Source organism: Sebastes fasciatus, chromosome 15 (assembly GCF_043250625.1).
Source record: "Sebastes fasciatus isolate fSebFas1 chromosome 15, fSebFas1.pri, whole genome shotgun sequence".
Lineage (NCBI taxonomy): Eukaryota > Metazoa > Chordata > Actinopteri > Perciformes > Sebastidae > Sebastes > Sebastes fasciatus.
The window spans coordinates 13,857,351-13,881,139 of record NC_133809.1 but is presented as its reverse complement, the minus strand read 5'-3'; the positions used below and the strand labels follow the sequence as shown (position 1 = coordinate 13,881,139).

The 23,789-nt window shown below is 43.8% G+C and overlaps 1 protein-coding gene across 2 annotated transcripts in view; it reads left to right on the top strand.

The window, feature by feature from the left end:
• The window catches only part of msrab (methionine sulfoxide reductase Ab), a 44,239-nt gene that overhangs the window by 9,105 nt on the left and 11,345 nt on the right, over positions 1-23,789 (top strand). For both annotated transcript variants that reach the window (XM_074660517.1, XM_074660518.1), the window contains exons 2-5: positions 2,127-2,195; positions 2,340-2,459; positions 6,499-6,603; positions 19,427-19,533. In XM_074660517.1, coding sequence (XP_074516618.1) covers positions 2,127-2,195; positions 2,340-2,459; positions 6,499-6,603; positions 19,427-19,533 — 401 coding nt within the window. The remainder of the gene's footprint in view (positions 1-2,126; positions 2,196-2,339; positions 2,460-6,498; positions 6,604-19,426; positions 19,534-23,789) is intronic.

Genomic DNA, 23,789 nt, shown 5'->3' with positions numbered 1-23,789 from the left:
GATTTCTTCTGTCCTCCACCTCAAGTCACCCCTGTGGACTGAGAATATTTAGCCCGTACAGTCGCTGACACAGATAAACTTTGATTGCAGCTGACTGTGCCCGTGAACATGACCTGGCAGCGCCGAACAACCTGCTGCTAAAAGACAGAACTGTCGCACAACAGGAGGGCAGGAAGGGACTGCCTTCAGGCCACGGTGACATTTCAGGAGTCCTTGATGCTTCTGCAATCTGTTACTGCACAGAAAAACCAAACCGTTTTGTATAATATCAAAAAAGTGCCCTTAAGGTGGCCCACCAAGACAGGTGATATCTGCTCAAGTGCTGTTTTGCTTCCTGTATTCTTCATAACACTTGTTAATCTTTAATGTCCAGTAGGGGTGGGAAAAAAAACGATTCACCTATCTATCACGATTTTTGTTTTTTTTCTTACAAGTTTGAAATTGATTTCTAATGCCAGAATCAATATATTTGCTTCATTTGAGTCTATGCGGATGTAGAAGGAAGTTACCGCCTTTATTGTTGTAGTCTGAGTAACGTGACATTACATCCTTTCTGTATCCGTCATCAAAACAAACCGCAGCCGAGCGAAACGAGGAAGTACAAAACAGTGGATGGTCGGCGTGGATACGACCTGCACCCTCACATTTTAAATGCAAAGTGGTAAACACTACACATACAGTAAAGTATGGAAACACTTTGGGTTTCACACATTGCCAGGAATAGCAGAGCTAGACATCACGGCTAAAGCTGCATGTATATAAGAGTAGTGTAATAAGATGTTAATAAAGGGAACTGTGTATACAAAATACATATATGGAAATAAGATTGGTTGGATTATATTAACCAGAAGTATCAAACATTATAAATTAAAAAGAAAATATCACTAATTTGTGAGGGAAATGTATTAATAAGTAATGCCTGACAATGACTGAAACATTTGACTTCAGGACATCTCTGACTACATACTTACGCTGAAAATCAAACATTTTAATGTATTAATTTAAATATTTTTCAAATTAAAAGTCCCTAAAAGTGTATGTTTCAACTTTTTCCCATGGTCTAGTGTTACAAAAATTGTAAAAAAAAAAAAAAAGAAATCATGATATCAAATCGCAATACATATCGAAGTGGTATCGTGATAGTATTGAATCGGGAGATAGGTGTATTGCCCTAATGTCAAGGCTATTTCTTGTCAATGCTTCTGTACTATCTGACTTTACAGTGTGAAATAAACTGCAGGTATTTGCTATTTGGCCTGTCTCATCCCGGGCCTATCTAGGAAATGAACTATTGTGGCTCTATCAGATTAGAGATTGTTTTTATTCAGGTCAATGTCACACATCACACGTCTCTGAGCGGCCAGAGAGCAATCACACATTGAACTTAGAGCAAGCATCCATTATAAGTATGTGCCTAAGCTCTTAGTGTACCCTGTGGCCTGTTTATCTGTGGACTAATATTAGTGGTTGCAGTACAAACCAGCCTTGCTTAGTGGAGATTTGCACGCTAAGTCACCTCAGTCTTCTTAAACCCTAATCCTCCTCACACATCTGTGGGCTACACACACACACACACACACACTTCCTTTTTAGCGCTCTAATTCCATGCAGCACAGTTGGCAGTAGAGTGCCACCTCCCCCCCCACCCCCACCACCTCTCAGCACTCCAGTTTGTTTTACTTATCGGGTATTTTTAACATAGTGCAGATTAGTACGGCATCGGGTCTACTCCCCTGCTCATGAGGTTATGCAGGCGCGTGCCGCATTGGTTCGCTTTGTGGGCACCCAATGGCGCCAAGCCTTGTACTTAATACTCTCACATTCAAAGGCATATAGTAGAGTAAGAGAGAGGTCAGGAAATAAATGTGTGATAGTGTTTAATTGTGGGTATTGAGGAGAGGACAGCAGGGATAGGATGGCGGTCAAAGCCGTGTAATCTCTTAAATGTCTTCCAGCACTGAAGCCTCTGGCTCTGATCCGCTGGCCCGGTCGACTCGGCCTATAACGAAGTGCAGCCCTATGAGGCCGCTAATGGGCCCCTTTACACACATACTGTAATTTGCGCTGTTGAAACACAGTGTTATGAATTGATTTTCACATTTGCACACATTTGTTTCGCTTTACAGACAAGCACGCAGTCAATGGGAATCCCACTGTGGAGCCTTTTCCAGAAGGCATGGAGACAATCATGTTTGGTGAGACGGCACAATCGCACATTTTGAACCCAATATGGAATCCTCTGTTGTCACCAGTTTGTAGTTATTGACACACACATACCATCAACTGTGTGGATGGTATTGTAGCACAGAAACACTAATACTGCTGTCTTTTATGTCCAGGTTTAGGCTGTTTCTGGGGAGCTGAGAGACTTTTCTGGCAGCTTCCAGGAGTCTTCTCCACACAGGTGGGCTACGCCGGCGGCTTCACCCCCAACCCTACTTACCACGAGGTCAGCACAGGTAATACACTCGGCACCTAGTGTGCGTATTTGCACATTTTCACATATGCACGCCCTCCACACTTTGATATATGTTACCTGATCGTGCTCCCCCTCCCCCCCTGGGAGGAGGTGAGGCATGTTGGCAGGACATTTCTCTGTGAAATCAGTCAGGGTTCAAAATGCAAAGGGAGAAGAAAAAGATACCGAGTCGTAAAGGGCGTTTTTAAGTACAGCGCTCTCATCCTCTCGCCGCCTTCCCTTCATCTGCAGTCAACTACTCAGAATGCACTGCTCCAGATGGGCTGCACCCACCGTCCCCACCCCCCCATGACCTACTTGTAAGGATTGGGCTCTGTACTGTGCTGTACTGCGGCGTTTTTTGCCAGCAGAGGTTACTGTGTATGAAGCGCCATAAATGGGCTTCTTTTCCGGAGGCTGTGATTTTGAACACGACGTCGGAGATACACGCTTGAATTCTGTGTATTTACTATCAAAGCCCCTTGAAAATGTTTGGCTACCTGTCTACGTCCGTCTACGTTTTTCCTCAGATTCAAATGGATTAATGTAGGGCGATATATAATTCAAATGAAGATGTCTAGCTCATTCCGTGTGCCTCTCTTGAGTTTTAGGAGTCGTGAGCTGATAGTTTGGGGCTGGTCCATTTCCGAGGGCGCATCATTACAGGCAGGCATGGAGTCTAGGTGCAGGCGCAGCATGGGGGGGACATGGAGAGGAAGGGAAAGACGCTTTGGGCTTGGCTGGCAGACTTTCTGAGCGGAGCCCTTCAAGGGATTGTGTGTTTCCTATCTGTCAGCTTCCCAGCAACAAGATGGTCAGCTATGGAGGAGGAGGAGGATGGAGATGGAGACAGATGACAGAAAAAGAGAGACTGCAGCAAGTGAGGGAATGGGCAAAATAAACTTTTGAGGGGGGAAAGGAAATTTGAGGGAAAAAGTGTAAGAGAGAACGGTTGCCTGTCCATCGGCTGAGAGAGTGCAGGTGTCGCTCCAGTGGCCATGACGGAGCAGAACACTGCGACGGCATGAGACCGAGGAGCTGTCAACACAGCCAGGGCAGGACAGACAGACAGACGGACAGAAAGAAGGGGCTGATGGAACTGTCAGCAGAGCCAGGGAAGGATGGAAGGACAGGTGGATGGATAGGGGGACGGTCTGACAGACAGAAATAGGGAGAGATTGAGGTGCAGTCAAATTTGTCATGGGAGGACAGACAGCTGAGAGAAGGGATAGAAAGAGATATTATTTTATCTTGACTAATTCAGTGCAGTGTGTTTGCAATACAGAATCAAGCTGTAACCTTTTGTGCGTTAGCTCTACAGTGTTGCAAATCCAACAATCCTCATACTCTAATTGATAAAGATAGGTTGCTGAGGTCGTCAGCTCCTTCCAACACAATCCAAAACTCTGCCAAAGTCTTGGCAACTAAAACTATTGGTTAAGGTTAGGAAAATATTGTGGTCATGGTTAAAAGAAACCAGTGTTGCCTGTTAGTACGGAACTAAGCATGAATTTGTCAATAAGCTTGTTCGAGATGAGCAAAGCTTGCGCAGAATCGATCGCTGGCGATCGCCGCACAATGCATGCCGGTTAGATTTGTGTTCGACTTGATGCCGACTTGCGTGGGCAACGATAACCTCACGAGATCGAGGCGGCTGCATTTTTTAGAGCCGGGCGCCGCAGTTGCTTTCCACCGACTGCAAGACCCAGGGCATTATGGGAAACGCCTGGCTGTCGCCTGATCAAAGAGCTGATTGGCTCTTAGTTTTGACATCAAACACAACATGTTGTAGAAAATACTTTATTGTAATATTTAATGCTAGATTGTAGTATATTAGTCTCATGTTGTGCAATGAAGGTTTAATCTGTTTACGAGCACATCTTGTGTGGTTGATGATAATAATAATAATAAAGTTATTTATATATATATAGCATTTATATAAGAGCAATTACAAAGTGCTTTACAAGGCAGATCTAAAGAGAACAGGGGATAGAATACAATGTCAAATACACACATATTTCCACATATATATAATTGAAAACTATCCGAATGTGGTCTACAAACTACAAGTAGTCTTCAGTTAAGCTCAAACAGGATGTAACTACTTCTGTGACTTTCTGTAAATTCTTTGAACGCTGCTGGAAACTGTCCGACTTGACCGCAGTTTTTTGTCCCCGCCCCCTGCTGCTGCTGCTGCCGCCTGATCTCATCCACTTTCTAGGCGAGGCACAATTCATCCCGAACGAGCCTAATGTCACCTGTTTTGTTGAGTCAACAGACGGTATAACAACACCATACTGGTCCTGTCTTTCCTGCTTAGAGATAGAATAACTACTCTCAACAACCACAAGAGGAGGCGTGTAAGGAAAACAAACATAGGTCATTTTAAGTGTTTGAACCAGTGCTGTCGTTTTTGTGGCGAGGACATTCTCTTCATGAAGTTTTTCTGTATCCAACAAGCGGAGAACAATTAAACAAAAAAAAGGGCAACAGGATGTCATGATGATTTTGGAGGCCGTCCTCACCTAGAAGGCCTTTCACCCTGCTGAAGTGCCCTTCAGCAAAACAGATTCTCTAGTGGCTTTAGTGGCATCACTTCTTCTCGCCTTTCACCCCCTTCAGATGGGACAAGCGTTGGAAAATCAGGGTGCATATTCACTTTTTTTTTTAGGTTTTGACAGCTAGTTTTGCCGCATTTTCCCTTTTGTACTGCTTCCTATCAGTCTTGTTAATATTCCTGCACCATGGCTGCTAGCCGTGAACCCAACTCACTGCATATGTATGCATACGGTGAGTGTTACTGTATTGTAAAGGCTGTCCTTGCCAACCTCGGTAGACAATTGGTTGATAGCTCACCTGGGCCTTTGGCTGTGTAAACTGGCACATGTGCTTCCTCTTGCCTCTCCTCTCCCTACAGCTGATGTCCGCCCTGCAGCCTCCTCTTTTGTTTCTGCACTTTCAACACCTCCACAGCACACGTGTCACACATCCATGCATTACTTTCATGGCTAACATCGCTGACTTCCACTCTAAACACTGTGTGTGTGTGGACACCCTTCTTGTCACATTCTTTGAGCCAGATTGTGACATTGTGTACATAGTAAAACTAATATGTCCTTTATTATATGTCGGCATTTTATTATTAAAAAAAGGTGGCTCAAGCAAACACCGACTATTCGTTGTCAGATACTTGTGACAGTCTGCTCGTATCCACTGAAAAGCATGCCCGTTCTTATTTTTAGGTAGCAACTGTTTAAACAGGTGAAGTCTGGCATGCTCATTTGGCGTGAGATGATCCTTTGTTTGTGCCAAGTGTCATTTAGAGACAGAAAGTGGGTCTCAGGCCAGATGCATGAATTTGGCAGCCTTTCTCCTATTGTCTGCAATGCACCTGATGCATCTATCTGTGTGGGCACGTCTGTGTGTGTGTACACCTGTGCACGTGTCTGTATAATGTGTGAGAGAAGGGGAACGGCTACTATTGATACAATCCTGTGCTAACACGTCTGTATTTACGTTTAGCAAAGGTATACGTTTGCGTTGAGGTGTGTTAGTACACCTTTTTTCTGCTGTGAATGTGTGCGTGTGTGCATGTGCACCTGCATGTGAGACCTAAAGCCTCCCCCAGTTTGAGGATGCCTGCAGGCAGCTTGTTGAAGCTTTGGGGTCCTGGCAGCTGCACACAAGAGCGAGTGTCTGTGTGCTTTTGGCAACTTTCACCATAAGCTTTAACCTTTCCTGTGCCTTCTCTCTCTCTGTATCTGCACGTCTCTTTATCACTCTATCTCTTTCTCTCCGTTTGTGCCGTAAATGTGGAGTCAACCTGAATGTCTTCTACCCGTAGCACATGCACTCAATGACGCCTACACCGAACACACAAGATCAAAATCTCTCCTCTGCAATTCTCAACACGCAGTTTTTCCAGTTTGAGACGTGCAGACATCTTGATTTTGGTGTCGATTGTTGTGTCCAAGGAGGAGGACTGTAAACGCCACACAACTTGATTTTGATTTAATGCACGTTTGTGATTCTCCTTTTAGGTCAGACAGGTCACGCTGAGGTGGTGAGGGTGGTCTTCTCCCCTAAAGATGTCAGCCTCGAGGAGCTGCTCAAGCGCTTTTGGGAACGCCACGATCCCACACAAGGTAGCAACACGCGCATGACACACACAAACCCAAAAAAGTCGCCCTAAAATAAGACTCGTCCCGAGGGTCACGGGGTGTATTAGAGCAGAAGGATGATGCCCAGACGTGTGCCTGCGTGTGCGTTGTGATGGGGGGGGAAGGGGTCTCGTGGGTGTAAGTCAATGCCAGACAGTGTTAATGTGTCTGAGATCCAGCCATCCATGGAGAGGCACACCAGTGTGGTGCATGTTCAAGCCCTAAAAAATAAAAACCCCTCTCTGTGTTAGAGCATGTGCATGGCATGTATTTTATCAAATGCAAACAAGCCTTTTATGATACTACATTTGGTCTTTTCTGGGTTGAATAATGTTTGTGAATTTTTGTTTTATTGTGCATAGTGCGTTTCATGGGTGGGTTTTAATCCCTTGACGGCAATTGGGAAGTTGTTAATCAAGGGAAACTGGTGCTGTGACGGTGACATTTCCCCCAAATGATGAGTTATTTGCAAATACTTTTTTGACTCAGGTTGGGTTCTGATCCATATTCCTGCACCGCACACTCAGAATATGCTATAGCATTTGAATCCTGGTCTCCTTTTTTAATGACACACGTCTCTTCCCCACCCGTTTCTCAACCCCCCACCTCCAGCGGCAACAAGAACCCCATCCCCCATAACCCATCTCTCTCCATCTCTTCGAGGTCTCTTGCTCTCTTGTTTTCTCTGCTCACTGGAGGAGGTGATGTAAGAACATTAATGCACCGAGAGGCCACAGGGATGGTGTGTGTGTGTGTGTGTGTGTGTGTGTGTGTGTGTGTGTGTGTGTGTGTGTGTGTGTGTGTGTGTGTGTGTGTGTGTGTGTGTGTGTGAGAGAGAGTGAGAGAGTGAAAGGACAGGCAAAAAGGTACTCTGTTCACTCATATTGAATGTAGGGAGGGGCATGACAAGTTGGGAAGAAATGGATCAAAGATTCATAGGCCCGACCTTCAGCCTTAAAACAGGCTCACACGTACTCAATGACGTTGCCCACATCAGTCTCTGTCATCTCTTTTGCATCTGTCATGGTTGTTTTCTCACACGCCGCGTGACCTAAATACACTAAAACGTCGGCCATGTTTGTGCATCTACCACAAAAAGCTGACAGAACGGCCGTATGTTTTCATTCTTCACTTCACCTGTTCAAGTAGAAGTGGGTTGACAATAAAAAAAAGAGGCAGAGGCGGAAGTGAGAGAAGCACATCATCCCGATCAGAAGAGATTCTTCCGTTCGCCGTAGCCAAGGGCAAAGACACATCTTACTACGGGCGAGGGCACAGGCAGAGTCGAGCCGACACGCCACGGGGCAAAGGCAGTGAGGCCAGAAGAGTAGTCATGCATTTCCCCTGACTCACTGCCTTGTCTCATCTCATGTTTTATTAATAGCATGCAGCTTATTGACTATGAACGACTATGAATATTTTTTTTGTTACAGTTAAGACCGGGCGACATATTTCGAAATAACCACAAACTCAAGTATACTTTCTTTTTTTTTTCTAGGAGTGTTACTCCTTGTGCGTGACTTAAATGTGAATCCCTGCCGTTTTCTCAATTCTGGGTTCACGTGTAGCAGAAATTCCTCTGATTTGACAAATGTGGCATGGAGTGGTGGAAAGGGGCCCGCTGGCTGTGCCTTCACGCATGCTTAAGCTCCAATTTATTCTGTCCACCTTCGAGCCGGGCTTAAAAGAGAATGGAGAAATTAAGGGAAGTTCGCTCTTTATCCCTTTCAACTGCACAGACTCGCTAGAGATCATCACATATGGAGACGAGCCCAGAAACATTACGGATTCTGTTTTCTCCCGACACGATCAACCCAGCCCATCCTGGTTTATATATATATATATATATATATATGTACACTCTATGTTGGTGTGCATGTGGAACTATCACGTACAGATGCAGTTGCATGCCATGCTTCCTTTTTAATGCGTGGGTGTGTGTCTGAAAGTGTGCATGCACATATGTGTGTGTATGTGTTTGGAGATCTGTGCCTCTCTGCTTTGCCTCAGTTCAAAAGGGTTTAGTCCCGACAACGTGATGTCGGGCTGCGTCAGCTCCACCAATCCCAGCCTGGATAGCAACATTAGCAGCCAATCAGAAACTCCCAGCAGCCTTTGCTGTGTGCCCTCTTTCCATATTCAGCAACACTAGTCTCAATCTGCTGGCTTCCCTGGGATGTTGCATAAAGACCCCCCATTCAACACGCTCCCATATTATAAGTTTCTTACGTCTGCAACTCTTCAGTAACGTACCATAAAGAGTGTGTGTGTGTGTGTGTGTGTGTGTGTGTGTGTGTGTGTGTGTGTGTGTGTGTGTGTGTGTGTGTGTGTGCGTGTGCATGGAGACACTCGAGCGCGGATGAACTCTCGACAGTCAAAGTGACATCTGCACGTCGGAGGGCAACGGCAGCTCCGTGTCGTTGTGGGGGTTGAAAAACATGATTTGATGTATTTAGAAGGATCACTGGTGAGATGCAAACACATCTCGCTGTTCTTTCACACACTGCGGATCAATTGCGCACACATTTCCATACACGAGCATACTGTTCACTTCACATTATGCACAAGTGCTCATTATGCCTACTCATAGACGGCTTTACTCCATTTGTGCGTACATGCGAATAGGCAGCACACACGTACTGTGCATGCAGAGGGTGCACACAGCTGCACCAATGGCATGTCAGTTGGTTTATTGGAAACTTCCTTGTTGCAGATCATAGGCCCCGTTTCACTCCCTGTATCCCCCCGTCCACTTAGCTCCCAGTAGAGGGTAGAAGCATCTTATCTTTACCCTGCCAACCTGTCAACTCATCCCTCTTTTTTACTCTACTGCTACTTCCATAGTCGCACCACCACACTTTTTTGCTCCTTAACCTATTCAAACATAAGGTCGCCCTTCCTTTTTCTGTGATTTCTTATGCCTCTTTTCTCTTCCACCTTTCAGTTCTTTCCCCCATCCATTTTCCACATTCTTTTCCCAGTTTTCCGCTCTCCTCCTGTCTCATCTCCCCCCCCCCACCACCACCACCACCACCTCACCGTCTCACCTGCACCCCCCCCCCCACCCCTCTCCTCTTTGCAGCGAGCAGAGCGGAGGGGCGAGTGAGTGAGCAAACGGCCTGGAGCCCGTCAGCACATCCGCAGAGCAGCGCAGTGAGTCGACCGCTCCCCGAGGCCATCCGCTCATCACACAAACACACTCGCATCCACTCACTCCACTTTTATCTCTTAGTCACTCTCTCCTCCCTCCCCCAACCCTCCTCGCCCCCCGTTCTCCCATCTCTTCCTCCGTTCCCCTCCCCGCCGCCCCTTCTTCTTCTTCTTAACAACCGAGGCTTTTCCCCTCCTCTTTGTTTCCTCCTCATCTCTTTTCCTCTCCTTTCCTTCCTCTCGCCTCGTTCCCTCCATCCTCTCTATGTTTTTTTTAGGCCATGCAGTATTTATGGTGTGGGCTGCTGGTGCTGCGTCAGTGAACAGCGGTAGACACAAAAACACGAAATGCACAGCTAAGATGGCCGAGGCGGCTGTCCTCATTTGATAACGTCTGCACGTGCGCGCACGCTCACCGCTGTAGGTAGACGGTGGAGTCACACGGTAGAAAAGAGATATATCACAGGTCTTTTCGATAGGTAAGTGCTATTCAAAAATCAGTGATGGTGACCATTTTTATCCATTTGAGCTTTTTCTTTTCTTTACCTTATAAGCTGCGCTGCATGTAGGGTATATAGTCTGCCTTAAAAAGGGCTTATCACACATACAACACAGGCATAGATAGGGTCAGATCACAATATAGACATAAATCAAGCTGTCTTCCATCTGCCTAGTCACGCTGTTGGCAGTTACTTTCTGACAATTAAAATGAGCATGAATATTCCCTTATATAATATCTTCACCCCAGCTGGCTGCGACACACGCCAATTCCCTGTTGGGGTACCCCCGTGTCCCCCAGTGTCACCACATCCCTCAATTTAGGGATGCCCCCAGCCATCTAAAGCCAAACCCCGCAGGAGGTGACCTTGACCCCCTGACCTGTGACCTCTGCCACCCCCCACACTCCTAACCCAACCCCCTTCCCCCTCCGCTGGTTGGCTGAAAATGGCGGGCTCATTACCAGGTGTCAGTTATTACACCCTCACACACGCTGACAGGCCTAATTTATGGAGATTGCGGCACGTGTGTGCACGCTGTGGGGGTTGAGTTATGTGTGTCCGTTTGATTATGTTCAAGTTGTACGTTTTTTATAAAGTCAGTTTAGTTTTGTTCGACACAATTCTCAGTATTTTTTGTGCACTTGTTCACCTCGCACGGAAATAAAAAATACTCTCACAGATAAGAACATAATTGAAACAATGCTGGAGAAATAAAATTGAAAAGGAGGCGGGGGGGTGGGAGTAGTGATGAGGAATAAAGAGAGCAAAAAACAAAGATGGTTACAACTTCAAAAAGAAAAAGCATCAGATCCCAACCTGAGCTATAATTGTTGATTAAAGACAGAGACCTCAACATCAGTGTTATGCATAATAATGGCTGACACTAGATAACACACACAAACACAGAGACGCACGCAGAGCCTAAATATTTGCAGCATTAATTTCAGGCTGTCAAGATTGTCATTTGAGTGCTGGAAAATTAAGCATCACCCAAAATCATACCAACTGTAATTAAAAGATTTTGCTCTGAAATAAAAAAATCAATAGCCGACTCTTTTACAAATATGTTGCCTACAGGGAAGTGAAACTGCCTTGACCCAAAATTGAAGAAGTTATAGTGATATAATTACATTTTGAGCAATAATCATCATCATAATATTTTTAGTTTACTTCATTTTTAAATTGTTAAATGATAGATGGATAGATACAAATTGAACTCTGATCCCAAAGCTATGTGTTAGTTATGAGAGTGATAGAAGGTTATGATAGAAATGTTCTACATATATTTGCTGAAACTGCTGACCTGAACTAGGGGTGGGAGAAATAATCGATACAGCACAGTATCACGATAATTTGCGTGGCAATATTGTATCGATACACGGACGTCAAGTATCGATCTTTTATCATACAAACTATTAACCTCTTAAAAAAAGAGGTATGGCCATTTTCAAAAGGGGTCCCTTGACCTCTGACCTCAAGATATGTGAATGAAAACTCTGAAATGAACAGAGTGAGAACTATATCTTATTAGATAAAACAGCTGTTGACAAATTGCATAATTTGCAGTTGAAAAAAGGTAATAAATTGCATTATATGTTATCACAGCATATTTCAAAATGATTAAAATTGCAGTAAGTAATCATATCGTGACTTAAGTATCGTGATAATATTGTGATATAACTAGCCTGAACTAGGGGTGTAAGAAATTATCGATACTCATAAGTATCGCGATATTATGATGTGCGAATACTGTATCCATTCTCCAAAACACTATCGATTTTTTATTAACCTCTTAAAAATCTGACGTCCCGCCATCAGGCCCGACCACTATTCGATCTTTCTGAGTTTTTAGCGGGCTCAGTTTTAAAGCTAGACTGAAGTTACTACCATGATATGAAACTAAGGGATCCATCGCTTGTCGGGAAGGAGGCCAAATAACGCTCCGAAGTTATGCTAAATTTTGGCGAGGAAAACTGTCATGGTCATTTTCAAAGGGGTCCTTTGACGACTGACCTCAAGATGTGTGAATGAAAATGGGTTCTATGGGTACCCACTAGTCTCCCCTTTACAGACATGCCCCCTTTATGATAATCACATGCAGTTTGGGGCAAAAAACATGTAGATTTTTGCATGCAGTAAACATTTGTTGTTTTTGCCTATTCTAAAAATGGTGTATTTCTGGTGTGTTCTTTACACTATGACAGTTTTCCTAAAATTAAATGAAAAAAATCGCAATATATCGCCTTGCTTACAGTTTTTCAATACATCTAAATATAATCAATCGTAACCCCAGTATCATGATACGTATCGTATCGCCAGATTCTTGCCAATACACAGTCCTAACCTGAATGTATATTTTTTATGGCCAAACTTTAATGTCATACAATATCACAGATTTAAAATACGGGGAATTTAACTTTGCAGCTCTCATCTGGACTGATTTTGAGCACAACAGTAGAACAAGCTCTACTTGTTAGATTTAGATGCAGCTAAAAATAAACAGCGTAAGGGCCGAAGTCACAGTGCCTCTGACAACATGCCCAGAACCATGAAGTGATCATGTTAGAGAGCACTGCTCCGGTAGAGGAAATAAAATGGAAGCAGATTTTAAAAAAAAAAAAATGACGATAGTTACTGCAGTAATCTACATGATGTGCATGTGCACCTTAGAGCCATGTACACACACACACACACACACACATGCACGGTACGATTGCCAAGGCACACACTGTTGGTTTAAGGACGCCTCCGTATGTGTAGTGTCACCATCTGACAGCCAGCAGAGCATCGCTCTCTGTTTGGCTCTGTATGTTTGCATATGTCACACACTCACTCCCTTTAGTGCATATATTCTGTGTGTGTTTGCACGTGCAGGAGAGTGTATGTGTGTGTCCGCTGGGGATGCTCTCACCATCCCAACTCCGTACTCTGCCTCTGTCTCCAGCGCGTCAGGAGCGGCTTACATAAGAACAGGGCAAAAATAGCAGCTGAGAGGGGAGAGGAGGAGAGAGGAGGAGAGGGCTCTGCTGGCACGCACACAGTCGTAACGGGACCGCGGGGCACGGCACAACTCCGAGTACTATCACGCGCGCACACACACACACATAGAGGGAAGACTGCAGTTATCAGGCGGTATACTTCTTTATTTTTGTGTACTTTCTTTTGACAGAATAGTAGAAATAACGATAGCTGGTCAGACTCCATCAGTGTGAAAAACGCCAAATAATCCTCGATGGTGCTCCAGCTTGGGCGCAAATCATTGTTAGGGTTCTCTCTCTTTTAGACCTGAAGTGGGTGTTACATCGTGTGACAGTGTAGGGGAAATGCAGGTAGGGTAGTGGGTATAGGCACGAAGTGGTAAAAGAGGAAGAAACAACATCACATTGTTCATTAGCGCTCACTCTTGCTGCAGTCTAATTGGCTCGCACTGCCAAGTGCAATAATTTCCGAATTCACTTCAAATGTTTTTTCCTCCACGCTCAGAAGGATGCAAAAAGTCACCAATTACGCAGAAACATTTCTTAATTGCGGACACTGACAATAGCTTGAATGCTGAAATGTTTATTCTTTCGTCTCTCTAATTAAATGGGTTTTTTTTTGTTGCCTCATTTGCAATCTTTTCTTGTTTTACATCCATTTGAGTGCTCCAGAAATACAGAGGGAGTGAGCTGAAAGACATAGGGAAAAGATGGAGAGGTGTAGTGGTTAACGGACGAAGGATCGTCGTGTAAGAAGACGCCAGGGGGAGAATGAGCCGGGGTCAGGCCCTGGTTCTGTAGAGGGCCGTTACACGCATCGGTACAGTCATTTCTACCTCTGTATCTTCATCTTCTCCTCCTTTCTTACCAGTTCTTCACCAGCGTCCCTTTTAATCTGATTGCGTTTCCTCCTTACTGTTTCATCTCCTTTTTTTTACAACTTAAAATCACAAGCCTGGCTGTGCTTTGTGCAACCTCACTCCTCGACCACAATGTACAGTATGAACACACAAGATATATGCACTTGGCTACAGAGAAAAAGGGAATGGAGGAGGTGGAGGAGCCAAAGACAAAAAAGTGAATGAGCACAATTTGCAGAAGGAAAGGAGTGAAGGTGAAGTTGGAAGTGGAAGAAGGCTTTTATCCTCAAACAGCCAGCAGGGACAAGCTGACACTTTTTGCGTGCAAGGGTAAACACTAGAAGAGATTTTACAGAGTTGCAAGAAATCTCAGCGGGTTTATACACAACAAGCCCAAAAAAGTGTACGCAGGTTTGTGCATGAATGTCTGTTGGAGGGAGCAGCGACTCGCTATGAGACTTGAAATACCCCACCTCCCTCCCATTTTGTCTGATTTTGTCTTTTGTGTTGAGGGGGCTACTTTAAAATGTTCTTATTTAGGAGGGGGGGGGGTATATTAATTAATATTTTTGGCTTTGTGGGCGTAGGTCAGTGACCCTGAGAGGCGGTGTGTGTACGTGTGTGTGCGCGTGTGTCACCCGTAGCCCCTCCCCTTCTGTCCACCCCCCATTACCCTCTGCTTTCAGAGGCACGGCTCTCATGAATAATGCAGAGAGAACAGGGAGGCTCTCATTAATAATTACTGCCGCCTTTGATGGATGGAGAAAATAACGAAGGGGGCTGTTAAAAATGGAGAGAGCAAGAGAGAGACGGAGGCGGGAGGGGGGGAATCTGAGTTTTTGTTGGGTGGTATTTGTTACCGTTGTAGTTCTTTGAGGACTCTTATGGGGATGGATTTGGACTTAGTATAATCAAAACCTAGGCGGATGTTTTGGCTGTTGTTAATATTTTGATTAGGGAGTAACTCCTCGTCTGATGGTGGAGGGATCTCTCAAGATGTGATGAATCTTAATTGTCTTTGTGTTGGAAGCAGTTACTACCACACAAGGGTATTTGTCTCTTGACTTTTCTTTGATATTCCATATCATTAACCATTTCTTTTTGTGATGAAAAGCCATCGCCGTCTTTACTTTATTATATGAGATGTTAAATACCTTTCCTGCAAAGTAGGAAATCAATTCTTCTAGTTCTGGTGTAAAATAGCTTTAATCAAATTGCAGCAGTCAAACCAGCAGTTTCATGATATATGAGGTTTATAGCATAGGTTTTCCTCTCATGATTAATATGCATGTTTTATCCATGCATGATCTCGCACATGTATACACAAGCATAGCTGCCTGTGTGTGTGTATGAGCTGGTCAGAAGCTCGGGGTCAGCAACGAAGGTCACAGGGAGTAGCAAAGCTACAAGACCCCTGCCAGCCAGCCAATCAGAGTAAAGGCTCTGGTGGGCAGCCAATGGCGGAGTGGCTCAGTGGCCTTTGATGGAGGGGCCACCATTAGCCTCGTCACTGAACAACAGCGCTGGGGGCAAGATGGCCGACATCCAACACTGCAGAGATGGAGAGAGAAAGAGGGTGAGGGTAGAGATGGATGCAGAGACGGAGGGAGACAAATGAGAGAGTGGGTTGGATTGTTAATGGTACAATAAAGGCAAAATAAATGGAAGGAAGCTGAATTAGAAAATGTGTGTTTATGAAATAGTAGAATATGAAATCAGGGATGTTGTTTTTAGCCGCTCTAGCAGGATGGCACTATGGTGGTCTGTAGGTTGGTCCACCACTTTGGTCCAGACGGAAATATCTCAACAGTTATCGGATGGATCGTCATGAAATTTGGTGCAGACATTCATGATGAATTTGAATAATTCTGGTGGTGCTGACTCCTCATCTAATGGGCTCACCAAATCTTAATTTTGTTCAATATTTTTGTTACTGGTTTATGACCAAACACCTGCAAAACTAATGACATTCCCACCGGCCTCAGCTGTTATGCTGTGTTTCGCAATTCGGATACTTCCAAAAGTACACTTCCATGTTCTACACTATGTACTTACTTGTGTAGTGCGTGAATTTCGACAGGGTTATGTTGTCTCAAATCAAACACAGCTGTTTTGCACTTAAAGGACATGACGATCGCAACATTTGACCGCTTCACTTCGGGCCGAGCATTACCGGCAACATTGGATTGCAATTATCGCTCGCCACAATATTTGCCGGCTTGTTTCCGCACTTGAATATTAAAACTGAATAAAAATGAATGTTATTTTACTTGTGCCCCCTGTTTCACGCAAGGTGGAAAACATGCCACCATTTTCACAAATTCAGTGGTCCCTCCCCTTCTGCTACGTAGCCAAGATGGTGACCATTGAGGGTGAGAAGTGCATCAGTACAGTAAACCATCTGGATACTCATAGTGCACTGTATTTTGCCATACTTAATACAATACAATAGTAAGTGTTAGCATACTAACACACTAAACTAAGATGGCGATGGCATGTTAGTGATTGTGTCATGGTAACTGGTAAAAGGATTTATTGTTAGGTCAAGGGGATTTAATTAAAACTAAGCCAACAACATGCACTTAATACCTGCGCTTGCCAACAACAAGGAAAGGTGCAGACCTTACATGAACCCCGGGGAGCTCAACCAGTTTGAGTTGCTCCTCTCATCGCTCGCGCTTGCCGTGTTGTTGGGCCAGCCCACTCTAGTCCTCTTGAGCTTGGTGTTGGTTCCAGTTTCATTTAGGTTAACAAATTGCAGACAATTAAACCTAAATACTTCAGGATTGAGGGTTATCTTTCATGGTCTATTATGGTCTCGACGAGGAGTTGCGGCTAGCAGGCCACTCTCCTCTCTCCTTCCTCTACTGGCATCTGACTTCTGACAGGCCCTTATTAAATAAGGCCCTCCTTGTTGAAGCTTGGCAACCGATCAAAAATGACAAGTGACAACCTCGGACCATGACAGTCGTGAGCATGTTGGCATTTAGCGCCAAGACCCTCTGTGCTTAAATAGAGCCTCGTTGAGCCATCCATCATGGATGTAGACTCTTAGTCTTGTTTATATTCTAGTTCAGATCTGTTGACAGGAGGGAAAAACAAAAGACAGAGATTGTGTTGAGGTGTTTGGCTGTAAACTACTTAATGTATCTGCAAAGAGGAAGGTACACATTCTCTCTTTGTTTTTCCTAAAAGTGTCTTTCACTTTAAGGTGATATACAGGTATCCAATAGCTTCAGGACTGCTATAAAAAATATGCTTATGTAAAATTCATTGTATTTTTGATAGAGAAGATATTAAATGGAATAACCTCTGAACAGATTGTTCAACAGGGTAACCTCCACAACACATTGTTTTATCATATTTCAACAACTCAAGCATTTAATATTGTTGAGGAGATTTCCGGTGAAGCAAATTCTCCGAGGCATTCAGTGCGTGTCGGAGAGAGGGCGACGTCTGCTTGTCTCCTCGGATTTGAATGAAGGCCAGATGAATACTTATAGCCATTATATCTGAACAGACTGTGTCACAGATAGATTGTGACACTCTATGATGTAAGGTAGCATTTATTCTAAAGATATGCAGATGACTTTGTCAGGGAGATGCCAGCATCCCGTGGCTCCGGCTTGTCAGCACATTCAGGGAAAATCTGTTTTGTCCCACAATATAAATAGAAAACAACATGTAGCGATATTAATAGGTGTCACTTACAGTATGTTTGACAAGCTTATATGGGCAACAGACCTTATCTCCTCCTAAGAAAATCCTATAGGGAAGAGCACTACAAATGTGTCAGGAGAACACTGTGGCATGGCAGTGGCCACATCTGATTGGTTACTGCTTTTCGTAGGGGTCGACCAACAGTGGATTTTTAAAGGCCGAGCTGGAAAAAGCCAATAGCCGATCACCTATATCTTCTTTACTTCTGCAGCAAGCTAATCGGCTACTGTTGTATACGCCGTCTTTAATAAATCAAATTTTTGCGAGAAGAGAATATCCTGAAGTGTGATTTGGTGGATTATGTTGTTGGAATATGTTCTATTTATTTACACTGGCCGATGCGTTGTTCTGTGGCTTATAACTGGCCAGGATCACTTCTGTTGCTCATCCCTTTGCATTGTTAAATGCCACTCTTATAAACCATTAACGTTGCATATTTCCACGGAAAGGAGGGTCCTAAAATGTGTCATTTAATTTCATGAATGAATAGTTGCGTAGCTGGATTATTTTGAAGAGAAAATGCCAAATTGGTACAGTAAGCAAGTTAAAGTAACAGTGAATGATTTCTTTTCTTGAATCTGGGACAAAGAGCTGATAGTGTTGCGTTATGTATTAGAGAGAAAAGTCTTTTTTCCCCTTTACCTTAACTTTGTCTGTGGAGCCTCCATGCAAAACAGTGTTGTACGTCCCTGTGTGACTGGTGCCGGCTGTGCAGCCATCGGCCACTAACAGAGACCATTCCGCCGATAACGATGGTTTGTACAATGATCTATCGGCGCCGATTAATCGTATAGTTTTTTGTTGTTTTCTTCATCTGTCATCATGTCATCTAAGCTTCAAAAACACATAAACACAGTAATACTGTTACCTGACAAAGACGAGCAGAATCAGCTCCTTCATTGTTCTAGCCTGTGATATATATATATATACCACTGATCTTCGGCGATCACTGAACAATAAGCAAAGTTTGATCAACTGTTGCTGTCTGCAGGCTGAAAGGCAAATCTGTAAAAGCCTTGATAAAGAACACACACACATGCCACTCTCCCCAGCCCATAACAGGAGGCCAAAGATTGAGAGAGACAAGGATTTAGAGGGATAGATGAAGAAAAGAATGGCACTCTTCAGTAAAGAGAAGAAACAAAGGCTGAGTGGGAGAGAGGGTAAGAGATTAAGACCGACAGAAGCCTGCCATGGAGCGGTCCACGGGTGCCAGAGCTGCTCAGGATTGTAGCCTCTGAAAAGCATAATAAAGATGGCAGCTGTTTGGCCTCCTAATCAAGGTACACTAGGCCTGGGCCTCCTCCAAACACACTGATGTAAAGCTGATGGAAATTTTGACAGAGCCACATAGATGACAAAGAAGAAGAAAACACACCCACCTACATGAGTCCATACACCTACACACCGCAGGCCTCCCTAATGAAAGCCCAAATCTGTTGTGATCTTTGAATTCGTTTGGCTTCATGAATTCAAGATGCAGGATGATGACATGAAAACCTTTTACATGCAAATGGCATTGTGTTGGTGGTGATTGTGGTACTTGTGCTTATTTGTGGGGTGTCTTATTTTCCCCTTTTGTTTGTGTGTTTTTACGCAGGTATGAAGCAGCAGAATGACCATGGTACTCAGTATCGCTCAGCCATTTACGCATCCAACCCCGCTCAACAGGAGCTTGTATTGAAGAGCAAAGTGGCCTACCAGCAGGTATAATACCCACACACACATCACAAAGTTTCATTATGACACTATACTCAAGCGTGGTGTTGCATATAACCAAACCATGCGTGAAGTAAGGTAGAGCATCTGTTGACAAAGTTTGAATAATGGTTAAATTACTTATTGATTTCATATTATTACGAACTAAATTAATTAAACTATTTTATTAATGTTAATTGAAAATTTTGTAATTTACTCTTCAGTGGTGAGGTGTAACCAGGTAGCAATCTCCGGGTCTGAAAAGTGAAGCCAATGCGGAAGTGGCTTAAACTTGCATTCTCTCTAATAGCCAGCAGGGGGCGACTCCTCTGGTTGCAAAAAGAAGTCTGATTGTATAGAAGTCTATGAGAAAATGAGCCTACTTCTCACTTGATTTATTACCTCAGTAAACATTGTAAACATCAGTTTATTAGTGTTGGGAATCACCACAGGCTCCACGATATATTATCACGATACTTAAGTCACGATACAATCTTTTTTGCAATATGCGGAGTATTGCGCTAAGATATATTACAATTTCTTACCTTTTTTCAACTACAAATTATGCACTTTGTCAACATCTGTTTTATCTAATAAGATACAGTTTTCACTCTGTTCATCTCAGAGTTTTCATTCACATATCTTGAGGTCAGAGGTCAAGGGACCCCTTGGGCCATGTCAGTTTTTCCTCACCAAAATTTAGCATAACATTTGAGCGTTATTTATGTTCTTCCCTCCAAGATAACATGACATGGTACCAATTGATTTCTTAGGTTTTCCAGTTTCATATACCAGTGTCTTCACTCTAGCTTTAAGACTGAGCCCGCTACAACCTCTGAAAGACAGAAAAGCCTGCCTGCAGGCCGGTAGATTGTTAAGAGGTTAATAGTTTCTATTAAAAAAATATATACTGGAGGTCTGTGTATCAATACAATATTTCCACGCAAAACTACTATGCTGTATTGATTTTTTCCCCCCATCCCTAGAGTTTATGATCTCAATCGTTAGTTTTAAGTCTTCTTCAATACAGCATGATGTTCATTTAGTAAATTATGGTCCCATATAGAGTAGAATAGACGATGAAGTAAGGTATGCTTTAGGGCGTGGCTGCCTTATGATTGACAGGCCGCTTCCACGGCCTTGTCTGGTCTGGGTGTTGTCTGTGTTATTGTCTTACAATTTTATCCCTTTCACAGTGTGTTTTCACTTCATGAAAGTTAATTGTAACATTTTGGTCGCCTGAAAATGTCTTTCTCAGCATTCGGTTGTACTTAGCTCCACCCTCTCGTGTCACTTCTGGTTCTAAAAAGCCAAGAAGGCGACGGCCAAAATGCCGAACTCGAGGGTTCAAAATGGTAGTCCACAAACCAGTGGATGACGTCACAGTGACTGTCTACTTTTTATATACAGTCTGTGGGTGCAACATAAGACACATTGCCCAAACTTCACACATTTTACAGGTCTACAGTTGTGCCGTAACTTTCAATAGTAGATGTTTGCATTTTGCATTATGTCGGTAACAAAATGAGAATGATCAGAATGAGCAAAACATCATTTTGCAGTTAATGCAGGGCTGAGCTGTAGTTTGGAGTTGACCCAGTTATTTTAATAAGAATCAAAAGCCAGTCTCTGGAGTGGTGACCTCTTAGAGTTTGATGCTGTTTAGTCAAGCAAAGCCACCTCTGTTAAGTTGATCTCCATCTACATCCAATTGGTGACACCCCCTTTCTTGAACTGAAAGAGAGGAAGAGGGTCGATAGGTCATCAAAACTAATTTCTAAAGCTCGTCCTTTCAATGGCACACGCGTCCCCCTTTTGTTCTTTCGTCCATCTGTCCATCCATCCATCCGTCCATTAGTCCACCTATCCCTGCTTCACTTCTGGTTTGTTTGTTTCCCCCCTCTCTAAATGGTATTCATGGACAAGCTGGCAGGGAGGCAGAGGGGAGCAAATTATGATCGTCATGGTTACTTAGGGGTCCCGGGGTCAGCAGTCACGGGCCACAGGCCTGTTCATGTTTCCATGGCGACAACCTCCCAACCTTGGCCTTGGGCTGGGGTCAGAGGTGAAAGAGGAGTGTCAGCTGAGACCAGGAAGGTGGTGAATAGGGGGAAAAGAAAAAGAGGGAGGCAATCAGATCAGCGGGCCATGACTGACTGACAGGCTATCAACTGACGGTGACCCCACACACACACACACACACACACACAAACACACAAACACAGCACCCAGGTTTATAAGCCATGCAGCATCGCAGTCTTTACAAACATAAAACCACAACAGGAGTGGAGGAGTTTTAATATATAAGGTGTGTGAATTAAAGACTTCATATATGCATCGCCTAAAGTTATATTCTCGATTAATGGATTAGTTGTTTGGTCTGTAAAATGTCAGAAAATGGTGAAAAATGTTGATCAGTGTTTCCCAAAACCCAAGATGACGTCCTCAAATGTCTGGTATTGTCCACAATTCAAAGATATTCAGTTTACTGTCATAGAGGAGTAAATAAACCAGAAAATATTCACATTTAAGAAGCTGGAATCCGAGAATTGACTTTTTTTTTCTTAAAAATTACTCATTAACCAATTAATCGATTATCAAAATAGTTGCCGATTAATTTAATGATAACTAATTGATTAATTGATGCAGCTCTATTTCGAAGTTGTTTCTTTACCTTGGAATCTATATGTAATAATGTGTTGTAATATGATATTGTTATAATTGTTAATTATTAAATGTTGATATAATAATCATTTCATGAACTTTGAAACTCAAAGTCCATAAAATCCCCTAAAAAAAATCAAGCAAACACAATCTGCTGATGAAGATTATGTGATGTGGCCGAAAGCTCCAGAACAGACCCTAGAAGGCCCCAGAAGAAAAATAGAAACAATAGTAGTAACAAAATCCATTTGAATACATGCTGTCATGTTTTCATTAGCTCATCAATGATATTTAAGCTGGTACACTTTTTCTTGTATCTATTGATTCATGCAGTATACAAATATATGCTGTGTGTTGAAAACATTTGAATATTCAAGCAAAACCTCCCCAAAAAAATCTAATTTTGTCTCAATATTTTCTCTTGAGAAATTCACAAAAAAATGTCCTAGAATATGAAACCACTGTAGCCTAAGTTTTTCTGTAAATAGCAATATACATCACGTGTACATATACACCATAAGCTTGTGAATAAACTGTGTGAAAACCAAGCAGAAGCAGCCATGGGTTCAACGGGTTCACAGGGGTTGCAACGCAAAAAAAGGCTATTATACCAAGCAGTATCTTCTTGTCAGCTCCATGCCAAGGAAAGGCTGAGAACCTTAACCCAGTTTACAGCAGACACTCCAAAAAACACACCCGTTTACGAACATCCAGAGCAGAAACAGCACTCCGACTCTTCCCTCCTTCCCTCTCGTTCTCCCCTTCTCTCTCGCCACCGACGCTGCTGACACCACCGATCTGTCAACCACTTCAGTGGCACCCCGGTTTCATCTGAGAGCCACTGGGACACATATCTTCTCAAAGCAGCTGACAACGCTCTGAACCAAAATGGCAGCTTCCTGCCCTGAAATGGTTGCCTTGCCGCATTGATGCTGAATCTCAAGAACGCCCTGGCTTGAAAATGGCATCTCTACAGAGGAAGGGCTTGCTCTGTGTGTGTGTGTGTGTGTGTGTGTGTGTGTGTGTGTGTGTGTGTGTGCACGCGCAACGTTGTGTGTGTGTGTGTGTTCTATCCTAAAAGGCCAATGCTCCGTTATCGGGTAGAAGTGAGTGCATGTTCGGTAGAGTGACAAGAGCGAGTGGGTGGAGGCGATCCAAGACGATCGGAGATAAGACAGGCATCACAAAACTCCAGATTCCACCCCACTGCCAGCCCATGACTCACACACACTCGCATGTACGTACAGGCACACACGGAGACATACATTTGGCACATTCACGCAGAGCCCAATGAATAATTAACCCATACGAAGAGTCTCTTCTGCAGGGCTTTCAGTTTCTTAACTTCAGCATTGGGGGGGTGGGGGAGAGGGTTGGGGGGTGAGGGAGAGTGAGGCAGAAAAGCTTGTTTAAGCGCGAGAGCAGAGAGGGGGAAGGGGAGAGGAGAAGGGGGTTCTCTATAATGAAATTTGAAATTTGCAGAACATCAAAGGCTTCTGTAGCCAAGCCGCTGTGGCAGCAGAGCAGAGAGGAGGAGTGCATCTCTTTCTCTCCCTCTGTCTCCCCCGTCTCTCTCTCTCTCTCTTTCTCGCTATCCCTCC